This window comes from Echinops telfairi, unplaced genomic scaffold (genome assembly GCF_000313985.2).
Source record: "Echinops telfairi isolate 266 unplaced genomic scaffold, ASM31398v2 ScPeMD7_7467;HRSCAF=8505_1, whole genome shotgun sequence".
Lineage (NCBI taxonomy): Eukaryota > Metazoa > Chordata > Mammalia > Afrosoricida > Tenrecidae > Echinops > Echinops telfairi.
In genome coordinates, this window is record NW_022111368.1 from 42,781,915 (window position 1) to 42,794,277 (window position 12,363).

The window sequence follows — 12,363 nt, forward strand, 5'->3', positions numbered from 1 at the left end:
TTTCCTCTTGTCCCACTATCATGCTCAGCCTTCATTTGGGTTTCAGTAATTCCTCTCAGTTATATTGCTCTTGCTCAAGCCCTACCAGGCCTCCTACACCCTCCTCATCACCAATTTGGATCACTTGTTGTTCCCTTGTCCCTGGATTTGTTAACACCACTTCCTTTCCCCCCACCTCCCCCTCGCCCATGTCCCCACCCCCCCAACCCTTGGTCCTGTTGCTTTCTCCTCCAGATTGTTTAACCTGCCTATCTTATCTAGATAGACCTGAAGAGATAATACTATGCACAAAAAACAACAGAGCAAAACAAAGCAACAAAACAAAACAACAACAACAAAAACCAATGGCAAAAAAAGAGAAAAGCCTGTAAGTAGTCCAAAGTCTGTTTGTTGACCTTTAGGAGTGTTTTCTGGTGGAGTCTGATGGGATGCCACGCCCTGGCCCCACAGTCTATTTCTGTTCCCCTTGCTGTTCTGTTGTAAGCTCTTAAGTGTTTTGCCTCGGTATGGTGGGGTCAGATCGGGCTCGATTCCCGCACTGTGCCTCCAGTGTTGTGAGACTGTAACTCTTTTTGTAAGTAGAAAGCCTCAACTTTCTCTCAAGGAACTGCAGTTAGCAGTCCAACTCATGGCCACTATACCACCAGGGCCCCTTACATAGAGGGGAGTGTTAATACCAAATTTGAAAAACTAGCCCATTCTCCACCATGTGGCCTATTCCGTAGAATTGGGTTATTCATGCAGGAAATGCTCTTGGAGCCATTCTACTTGTTCTGAAAATAACACTTAAAAGAATTACCCACGTACAGTTTCCTAACAGTTATTCTGGGTGGGTTCAAGGAGTTCGAACGTCACTTTTTTTTTTCATAGTTTAAGAATGGAGCCAAGCATCACACACGTTTTGGATTAAACTGTGCTTTGACTATATCGGTGCTATTACATCCATGTTTTTTCCCATGACAATCATGAAATGTTCTAACATACAAAGAGTGACCATAATGAATTCTACATTCCTGCACGTCTCCATTTTTGCAAATGGTTTTCAAACATGGTTAGGAGATTGGGATTAGGAGGGAAAGGGAGAGAGGGATGGAAGAAGGAAAAGAAAAGGAAAAAGAAAAAAATTACAAATTAACCTCCAAATATGGAATGATTCCTCTCACTTATAAATGCCAGCCTTCTAATTGTTTACAAAATTTCCCGACTCCCTTGCCTTTCTGGATTGAATGAGGGCAGAATTTCAATAAAGATACCAGTAAACAACAATAAGAAAAATATCACAGATAAAAATAACTAAATAGGAATTTTGAATCTCAAAATATTTAATGTCTTCCTGAAAGCAGCCATTTTAAGCCATTTGTTTTAAGCCCTTGTGTATGGGCCGTTTATTTTCATGAATGCTAAATTATTATTAATAGTGTTCTAAATCACAACACAATACTCTGGGGGCCTCTACCCTTTCTGGGAGGAAGGGTCATTTTCTGGTTCACAAAGCCTCCAGGAAGTGAACTCCCCAGTGGGAAATGAGTGTCAATAGTAAACTCCTGGGAAGTAAAGGGGTGGGGTGGGGGTCGGGGCGGGCGAGCACAGGGGGACCAGCCCTGTCATCCAAGACTCCAGAGCCATATGCACGGAGCTAGGGGTTCTCTAATGCCCTCTATAGCTACGATAGTCAACTGAGATTTTAGCCTAAATGAAATGTGGTGAAAGTTGATTAAATAACCTTAACAAAAATATATTTCACAAAATAACTCATCCAGCTAAGACACACGGCACAATAAAATGCCCCAAGTTTATCACCGTGTGTCACGTCAGCTAAGTGTCCACAAGTCGCTCACACCCTACAAGAATGCATGATGACTCAGATGGCATTCACCCTGCTAGGTTTATTAAATGGGGAGGCACAGTCCTTGGCCATAAAAGGGGGCTGTGTTCTACAGGGGGAGTATTTTTCTTTTAATTCAATACTTTTATTGGGGTTCTTACATCTCTTATCACAATCCATCCACCCATCCATTGTGTCAAGCACATTTGTGCATTTGTTGCATCATCATTTTCAAAGCATTTTCTTTCTACTTGAGCCCTTGGTATCAGCTCATTTTTCCCCTCCCTCCCCCATGAACCCTTGATAAGTTACAGATCATTATTTTCATATCTGACAGCGTCCTGTCACCCTTCACCCACTTCTGTTGTAGGGTTAGAAAAAAACTGGAAGAAAGGAAAGCCTGAGTTCCCAGTCCAGAACAGACTTGGAGGCTTGAAGCAAGCACCCTTTGCAGCCCACTGCCCAGGTTATTTGCCCCTCTAACCTGAGCCCTTCTCCGTCTAACTGAAGCTCACCACCAGATCCCCTGCAGCCAGTGCACTGCTTACCTCCTGGGGGCGTTCATGAAATATTTTAATTGGACTAAACTAGTTCCAGCTTTTTATAGCTTAGTAAGCCAGTCTTCTATTTCTGATGACACAGGTTCTGTAAAGGCTCCAGGTTTTGAATTTCTACTATGATGATAAAGCCCTTCGGCAGCAGCTTGGCTGCAATGGTTTCTGGACCAAAGCAGCATCAACTGTACTTTGGGACGAGACTGCCCAAGAGGATTCCTGCGCATAGCCAGACAGAAAGGTTTACTCAGGAGCAGGGTCTTTTGTAACTTCTTATACCACCCCCTCGAGGCAGTGTCTTTTAAAAGACACCTTTGCCTATTTTTTAAAGGCAGCCCCAACCTTCTCTTTTCATATTGTTACTCTCCGTCGGAGAATGACTTGGAACGACAGGGCATTCCTCAGTATTTCATGATGACAGGGTGTCTCTACTGTCAAACCACAGACCAGCCTCAATACATGTATGCAAACGGGATAAAAATTCTCAGAAAGGTTGAGTGACTGACAAAAACAAAACTCAATGGCATTTAATTATTGCTTTTGGTATTCTCACCACCTTATTGCATGAACAAACACAGAAGAACCAATACAAAATAAAGGATAAAGCGTTTCACCATGCATTTTCCCTCTAGCCTGGCATCAAGAAAGGAATAAAGGAGCCTTCCCCTTTAAAAAGCTATTAATCTAAGAGCAAAGATATACAAATATAAAAGAGGCCATTACTTCTTTTCAGCCAAACAGTAAATATATCAACATAATACTTCATAAATATCGACCCCAAGCTTTACTTAAGTCAAGATGTTTTTCCTGCTACCTCAGTTTCAGTGACTTGAAATACCTTGTCGTTCTTTAAATTACTTACATGTACACTCAGAAGAGGACAAAAGTCACAATCCTTCTTTGGACTGTGACACAAATTAAGAGAGAAACAGGAAGGGAAAGATGAGATCACACTAACGTTCCCTTTCCCACGCCTGTCCACTATGTCATCTGTCTCTGAGGTCAAGTGTTTTGAAAGAAAAGTAAACGTCTTCTATCTATGATGTCAAGAACAGGGCAGTGGCAACAGAGCCATGGAACACATTAAAAAATGAGAACTTCTTTAGAGAAAGGCACGAGCTCAGGGTAGGAATAAAGCAGGATGATTTAGAATGTTCGAAAGAATTGTGTGTGTGGGGGGGGGAGACTTAGATCTCCCAAGAATTTAAAGTGAATTATAGGTACAAATGTCATGCATACATCAGTACCTTGAAAGCTCAAACAGTTCTGACCACCTCATTTTAGAGAGGACAGAACAGAGCTAGGGAAGCTTGACGTGACACCTTGAGAGCACCCTGAGTCATAAGCACCAATTCATCTTCACACGATTAAGGAGGAAAGTCAGGAAGGCCATTAACATGTATAATTCAGAAAATAAGCTCACTTTGAGTTGAAGAGGAAATAGAACTCACAGGGGATATAGGATAAATTAAGTAAATTGTAGAAACCTATTTAATTACCAATTGGTTGTCCCTAAAACAATGAAGCAACCAGCTGACTGGTTGTTGTGAGCCCATCTGACTCCCAGTGACCGAGGTTCATCAGGAGGAAACACTGGCCAGGCCTGTGCCAGTCTCATGCCTTTCCTATGTGTCCGTCTGCCCATCCATTAAAGTCACATTTCCCCGAAAGATACAAGTCCAGCTGTCCTTTCAGGGACGTGATAGATGAAGTCTAATGTGCTTATCAGTTCATGTCACTACTCTTTCCCTCAATAAACACAAAAAGAAAGTATAACTCATCTGACCAAGGAAATATTAGGAATTTGAGGGGAATAGCACAAACGTTGATGTACTTAAATATTTCCTACACAGGATACCTAAAATAATAGAAAATCTTAAGGGGACCGCACTGGCCACGATCTATACATTCTTACCTATAAAAACATGTCTCAAAGATTTTTAAAAAATTGAAAGTGAAAAAAAAAACCCAAGTTAAAAAAAAACTGAAAGTAAACAGAAATTAGCTTCTTTTAAAATATAGTTAACCCTCAGAGAATGCACACGTTGGGGGTGCTGCCTACCACTCCTTTCTGCTTCTGACCCCCCCCAAACTTAACTACTAATAGCCTCGTGTTGATCAAAAGCCATACCAATAATGCATATTTTGTATGTTGTGTGCATCATACGGCAACCACACAAAAGCTGCGTTTCAATGAGATAAAACAGTATTTCACATGCACACTATATATATATATATCAAGGTTTTTGTGCTTGCTGGCACAGCTGTAGCAACAGTTTCACAACATCCTTTCCTTCTTTACAAGGGTCCTTACATGGATTCCTTTATCTTGAAGTACGAGGGCAGCTGCAGACCTCGACCTACAGCACACAGCAAGCAAGTCAAGTCCTCCTCGCAAAGTCACCATGTTTCTCTGCTTCTTAGGAACACCTGCAGCATCGCTAGTGGCACTTCAAATGGGACCTATGGCATGACTCAAGATTTATGGTATCGTGCTAACTAAATACGAAAAAACTGCGAGAGAACTGAGAGTGATCACTATTTACTGTGATAGGTCACTCGCTGGCTATGAGCTGCTCACAATAAGATGATTAGCACCACATGGTATTTTAAACCAACACTTGCGCTCACTCCAACAGCAATAGGAGCTGGCTACAAAATTATTACAAAATATTAATTATTACAAAAGTTAATTTTCTGCCGCTACAGTTTAATACTGCACCTTTCCTTTTGTTTACGCATCTCTGGAGGAGCCCCGGTGGTGTAGCAGATTACTTGTTGGGCTGCTAACCTCAAAGTTAGCAGTTCAAAGCCAACAGCCCCTCTGCGGGAGATGAAAGTTTCTGCTCCCATAAAGATTTACAGGCTGGCTCAGAAATCTACAGGGGCAATTCTACTCTGTCCTATAGTCTCGATGAGCTGGAATTGACTCAAAGGCAGTGAGTGAGCTATAGCTTTGTGACTTCTACTACAAAATGACAGGGTAGAACTATGCAGACAATGTGCTATGGCCTGCTAACGGGACTAGACAATCTTCTGATAATTCAAATGAGGTTCTTGAAACCTGACAGAGGGTGGAACCATGCAAATAAGGTATATGGAGCACTGATGAGGGAATTGGTCAGTTTTGTTACCCTGTTACGCTTAAAGGCAGCCAGCCCCAGAGGTGGGAAGGGGGACTCACTACTATCATCGAGAAGAGAGTAAAATAAATCACTTGGACCCAGGAGGTGAGAGCTCTAACACTGGAGACAGAGTGCGACAGTGAGCAGTGGTGGCAAGCAGAGCAGAGTCCAGTGCCCCGGCATGCGCAATGACAGCCAAGAGATGGACACACCGCAGTGCTGTGGGGGGAGCAACAGCCGAGGGCCTGTGGACAGGACGCTTGGCTGGCAGAGTGGGATGCCCTCTGAGCACTGATCAGTGTTGCTAAAGAGCTTCGTAACATTTGCCCAAATGAGCAGAGGGCCAAGCTGCAGTTTGGAGAAAGGAGGTTTGGGCAAGGGGCCAGGGGCTGAGGTCCAAGAGAGGAGGCCAGTCCTCAGGGCTCTGAGAAGAGCTCTACACCAGGGGTCCTCAAACTTTTCAAGCAGGGGGCCAGTGCACTGTCCCTCAGACCTGCTGGAGGGCCGGATTATAGTTAAAAAAAAAAAAAAAAAACTATGAATAAATTCCTATGCACACTGCACATATCTTACTTTGAAGTAAAAAAACAAAACGGGGCAAAAACACCCGGCAGGTTGGATAAATGTTCTTGGTGGGCCGCATGTGGGCTGTGGGCAGGCCGTAGTTTGAGGACTCCTGCTCTACCGGAGAGAGGAGCTGAGAGGGGTGCCTTGCACAGAAGAGAAGGGCGTTGTCTTCAGGGGTACCTTCCAGGCTTTTGCCAGTGTACTTTCTGATCCTGATCCTGCTACATAGTAGTTACGTGTTGGGAATGTGTTTGGCAGCATACCCAAAAGGTCGGGAGTTTGAAACCACCAGCTGCTCCAGGGGAGAAAGACGAGGTTTCTACTCCCATCAACAGTCACAGTCTTGGAAGCTCACGGGAGCAGTTCTACACTGCCCTCTAGGGTGGCTAAGAGCTGGCATGGACTCAAGGGCACCGAGTAACTGTGAGTATGGTCTGTGAGTGCCATTTGGCCATGACACAATGCTCAAATCCGGCAGAGAAGTAGAGCGCATTGAAGGGATAGCTGGTGTCAGAACTGGCAAAAAGGGTTCTAGAGTGGGATCTGTCTGATTTTGCCTTATAGGAATCGGCTTTGAGCTGATGTCGATGGTGATTCTCCTCTTAGCCTCTGAAGTCAGGGGTCTGCTGTCACAACAGCATTTTTACAAAAGACCAAACCCAAACAAAACCCACTGCCATCAAGTCGACTCAAACTCAGGCTGCTGTTAGGTATGTCATGTTGGTTTCAACTCAGGGCGACTCCACTGCAACAGAAATAAACACAGTCCGTCCTTGGCCATCCTCCCAGCCGTCATGTTTGAGCCCATTGTTGCGGCCACTGTGTGAGTGCCTTCCTCATTTTTGCTGCCCCACTACTTCACCAAGACCAAGCACGATGTCCTTCTCTAGTAACTGGGCTCTCCTGACACCAGCTCATAGCATACCAGATCTATGTAGGGCTTCTGAGGCTGCAAATATTTATGGAAATAGACAATTTCCGCTTTTTCCCATGGCGCAGCTGAACTGCTTTGAACTGGTAACCTTGTGGTCTAATAGCTGAAAGTTTACCTAACAGCATTGTTAGCTTACCTAACATTTACAAGCCAAGAACATATTGCTAACTAGTGAAGTTTTTAAGTGTGTAGGCATCATCTCATATGCCAGACTTTTGAACGACTCTTCCATGTTTGAAGGGTGCTCAGCATCTTTGTTACTCATCTCTGTGGAGCCACCAATCAATGTGGGTAACACACATTTAAACACAGAAGACAGAGCAGTGGGCCTATGCCACCCAGCTCAATCTCTGTCATAGATTTAAACTATTTAAATCATCAAGTCCTTCCTCATCCAGACTATTAGAAATAACTATCAGGGGAAATAAATAAGAACAATTTACTGATAAATCATAGCTTTGGAAAAGTTAGTTTACCTTTAACTATGAAATAAACTACAAGAATTTGAATGGATAATATATGGATGACAATCTTATCATTGCAGATTCAACAGGTTTTGAAAGGTTTTAATTAGATTTGGAGGGTAAAAGATCAAACACAATATGAAGGTTTCAAGTCAAGAAAGGCTATAAATACCCAAAGCAGTCACCTGAAGAATTCTCAAATCTCAACTCTTTAGCGCTGTGGACCACGATTCTATCATTTCTTCCTCGTTAGGTGCTTGTGAACTTATCGGAGGCCACGTGCAACAACCCCAGTGAAATCTGTGCACTATCATACGACAGTCAGTGATAGGGTCAGATCTGTAACTAAGGTCTAAGGGTCCAGCTTGCTCTAATGTAGTTAGCAGTCTTTGTTCTAAGAAATCTGAAGCAGCAGCTATTTTAACTTTCAGACCCAGAACCAAACTTTTGCCAGCCCCAATGTGAAATGGTAACTGCACCAAACAAGAACTGTCATCAACATCATAAGCAAAGGAATAGATACATGGTGGCCCAACAGCCCAGCCTTTGGCTCAAACCCACCCCATGGCTGTGAGGGAGAGACCTGGCCATCTGCACCTGTGAAGATTAGACTCACTGCCATCAAGTCGGGGCCAACTCATAGCAACTCCACAGGACAGAGCAGAAGTGCCCTGAGAGTTTCTGAGACTGTAACTCTTCAGAATAGAAATTCCAGCTTTCTCCCGCGGAACACCTGGTGGTTTTGAACTGCTGACCTTTCAAATCACAGCCCGATGTATAACCAAACGTATGCCACCAGGGCTCCCTTGGAGGGAAGCCTTACTCTGCACATGGGGTCCCTGTGTGTCAGGATTGGCCTGATGTTACTTAACAACAGAACTTCCCCCCCAACAGCTCTTCCTCTGCTGTCCCAAAGTTGGCGATTTTCCTAAGGGAAGGATTCCTTTACTTTTAGGTTCTTCCAGTAGATATGAAGATTATTCGGACTAGTAAATTCAATACGGAAGCTAGGGGTAACCACAGTGAGTGTAGCAGGAAAATAACTGAATATGCGGAGTGTGTGTGTTTCACTTTAAGGGGGATCCAAAAACTAAAATAGATTTGTGTTTGAGGATTCTGAACCAAAAAGGGGGGAAAAGAAAACAGAAAAAATGGCAACTCCTTTCCTCAAGAGTTCCTCTTTCCCACTGTTCAATTTTCCCTTTAGTCACCAAACCTCGTGCAGAGGACAATGGTACTTCCCTGCAAGGCTACGCCTCAGACACGTGGGGTGAGTACGACGCCTGGGGAATGCTCTGTGGGTGAGAATGATTCCTCTCAAGAACTGCCACTGATTCCGATACCTGAACCAGCCAGATGCCATCTTTCGTGTCTTCCACAAGCTCGTAGAAGTGCATTTCACCACTGAAATTGGTACTAGAAACGGATTCAGATGCCTCCTCTTCCTTTAGAGCAGAATAGAGCTCACCCTCCATCAAGTCACCTGAACGAAGAGAAATTTCACTAGTAAGATCGGAGAAACCAAAATAGGCCAAAAAAGATCGCACAATATATAGTTCAGAATTATGTCACTGTACTCTCATATTCTATAAAGGAAGAGTAAAAACCTGAATATACCCATTAAGATTCAGACATTTAATAAACATCTAAGAATGACCTTCTAAATGTCAGAAGGAGGCCCTGGGTGGTATAAATTATTATGTGTACAGCTGCTAACTGATGGGTTAGCTCTGTTGAGTCCACTCAGAGGTACCTTGGAATAAAGTCTTGGAGATCTCAAAATTCAGCCACTAAAAACCCAATGGAGCAGGGTTTTATTCTCACACATGTGAGGAAGCCATGATCAGAAGTGATTACATGGCAACTGGTTAGTTACTCAGCTAGGTGTCAGGCAAAAACTGAACAAAACAAAGATCCATCTCCTCTTGGACCTTATATTCCAGAGGGCTGTCATATAACTCATTAAGAAATTACTGAATTTGTACCAGAATAAAGAATCACAATATTGAGTTTTGCATATGACATGTCCAGCTTCAAATACTTTTTAAACAGAATGGTTTTTATAGCTCTGACTTAACAGATTTAGAACTGGGTTTACAGAATTTGCCAGAATCAGCCTGGCTCAAAATAGTAATGGGTTTACATGACTTGTAAATAAAGTTAGACTTTTGCTTATTAGAACAAACTCCATACTCTAGATACAAATTTATATTAGAAATTCAGAGCTTATATTAAAAAAAGAAAAATCCTAGTCTGAAATTTTCTTTTGCTTTTAACATTATGTAGTGAAACCCCCAAATACTATACCATGGTAATAGTAAAATCATTCACAATGAACACTTAGGTTTTATGGTTACACTGCTATATCAAGACTCCTCTGCTATAAAATATAGGATCTGAATTGTATTTTTGTCAACTGTGCATATATGTTTTATATTATATGTGGCTTTCTTTAAAAAAATTGTTTTCATTTTGTTTTTGGTGAAAGTTTATACAGCAAACTAGGCTACCATTGGACAGTGACATTAGTTACTTTTTCCATAATTTCCCTTTGTGTTCTGTTTGTTCCATTTCCAGTACTCTAGTTTCCCTGCCCACTTACCTTTTTGTCTGCATTCTGTTTGCTCTGTTTCATTCATCTAGCTTCCTTGCTCCCTCCTTACCTTTGGCTTTAGAGCAGATGTTAACCATTTGGGCTCAATAAAGTGCTCACAGGTGATATTGTTTATTTTATATGCCAATCTATTATTTGGATCAAAAGTGATCCTCCTGGAGTTATATGTGGACTTTTTTCTTCTTTTTTCTATATATGGACTTCTTGAACACTTCAATGAATAAGTATCTTTATGCCCAAAGGAAGCCAACAAAAAATAAGTCAAAAGTAAAAAAAAAAAATGTGTGATCAAAGTATATCACTATGAAAAAAATCATTTGGCTTTTCTAGTTGGAGATAACTTTTTATTTCTAAACCCAGAGAGCTCATTATACATCTTTTACTTTAATAACTCCACCTTCCCTCCGGCTCCATGGTAGAAGTTCAAGTCACCATAAGCTAGTCAGTAAACCAGGAGTGGGAATAATACGCAATTCTGTGTTTCCTCTACAGAAAAAAAAGCCCTCTCTCTTTTTTGGCGAGGGTTCCTTCCTCCACACTAGTAACAAGACATGAGTTTTATAACCCTTAGCCTACAAATATGCAAGTGTGAAACTCCACCACAGTAAGTATTTTTGTCCAACACACTACATGGTTCATAGGGTACTAAAAGGTGTGTGTGTGTGGGGGGGTACTAACAGGGAAATGTGCCTTGTAAAAGACAGCTGACAGATACACATGAAAGAACAAAAAAGATAACCATCAGTTTCAACTGCTTCCTACAGCAACCCAGAATGCCTTTCTCAAATTACAGTCCATCCCCCTTCCAGGAAGTAAATCTAAACAAAGATAGACTTTGTCCAGGGGTGAAAAAAATGAACCCTATTTCTCATTCACTCCTACCCCAAACCAAGTTTGCAAATACGTTCTTTAAGATGGTAAACATTCTCTTAGGGCTCTTTCGATTCCATTACTAAGTTGATGGAACAGTGCCTGTGACACAGAAGGCCAACAAGGGAAGGAGGTGGGGGGAATTACAGTCAAGAGCCCAAATATTTAAAAAATCTTGCCAGAGATATAAACTCTTCCAAAACAAAACAAACAAATAAATGCGGCAGGCAGGCATTCATACAAAACGTCCACCTTATTTTCACCAAAAGTATGAAGAGCAAATTCTGTAATACATCTAATAGTCACGCTCATTTTATAAAATTTAACTCAGGCCAAAGGCCTCTGAAATGAAGCATTCCAGCGATATTTTCCCCTGCAGGGAATACTGCTATCTAAAAGACAACCTTTCGGAGTTTCTCTTTTCTTGAATCCCATATGAATTTCAAAGGACTCTCAAAGCTTTCCAAGGAGTCTGCACCAGAAAAGGCATTCCGGATCTTGAGAAGAATCACCTTAGTGGTAGATAAACCTACGAAGCTGCACTTAAACTGTTGTTTACGGATCTTAAAAACACACACACCAGCCACCCCTACAAATAACTTCGGCCCCATTCTGGTATCTGGGAGGCACACATTTCCGCGTAGAAAACGTGGACAAAGAAAACCCGGGCAGCTTTCGCAGGGCTCGGCTTCACCCCTGCAGGGACCGCCTCGTTCTGGGCCATCACCAGGTTTAGGAAGACGACGCTCCCACCCCAAGCCCTGGACCGGGGGCGCAGAAGACGGGAGGGGACCCCAGACTCGCCTGACTTCTCCACCAGCTCGCGGACATCCTTCTTCTCCGGCAGCCCCGAGTAGCCCAGCCCCCTGCACTCCAGAATGGTCTTCAGCTTCTTGAAGCTCAGCGCCACGGGATCCACTAGCTGGGTGGCAAAGATGCCAGTTTCGTACCACACAATGGCCTCAAAAAACCTGGCCAGGACGAACAGGACCAGGAAATAGAGGAGCAAGAAAAAAAGCTTCAGCCACATCTTCCCCCGCGTCTTCACGGTCCTCGGAACACGAAATGCGAAAAAGAGGAGGGGAAGGGGTCGGGCTAGGTGCGTGCGTGCGTGCGGGTGCGTGCGTGGGCACCGGCCTGGCAAGGGCAGTGTCAGCAGGACCACCGTCACCGCGGGGCCATCGCCGGCGGGGGGGGGCGAGGAACACAGCGAGGGTCAGCGGAACGCAGAGCCCTCGCCGGGCCTTCAGGAGGCGAGGACAACGAACGCGAGAAACTCGAAATCCTCCACACCAACGCGCCACTGAAAGGCGAGGGGGGCTGGGGGGCCCCGGGCGGCCCGGGTGCGGGGTCGCGGACCGAGGCGGCGGAGCCGCCTTCCAGGACCGGGATCGGAAAGGCGGCGGTGGA

General features: G+C 43.6%; 1 protein-coding gene across 1 annotated transcript in view; it reads right to left on the reverse strand.

Moving 5' to 3' along the window:
• Positions 1-12,109, reverse strand: part of RNF103 (ring finger protein 103) — a 19,650-nt gene extending 7,541 nt beyond the window's left edge. Inside the window, exons 1-2 of the mRNA XM_004707949.2 lie at positions 11,758-12,109; positions 8,813-8,952 (exon numbers count right to left, since the gene is read on the reverse strand). Coding sequence (XP_004708006.1) covers positions 8,813-8,952; positions 11,758-11,983 — 366 coding nt within the window. The 5' untranslated portion in view covers positions 11,984-12,109. The remainder of the gene's footprint in view (positions 1-8,812; positions 8,953-11,757) is intronic.
• Positions 12,110-12,363: the final 254 nt, after the last annotated feature.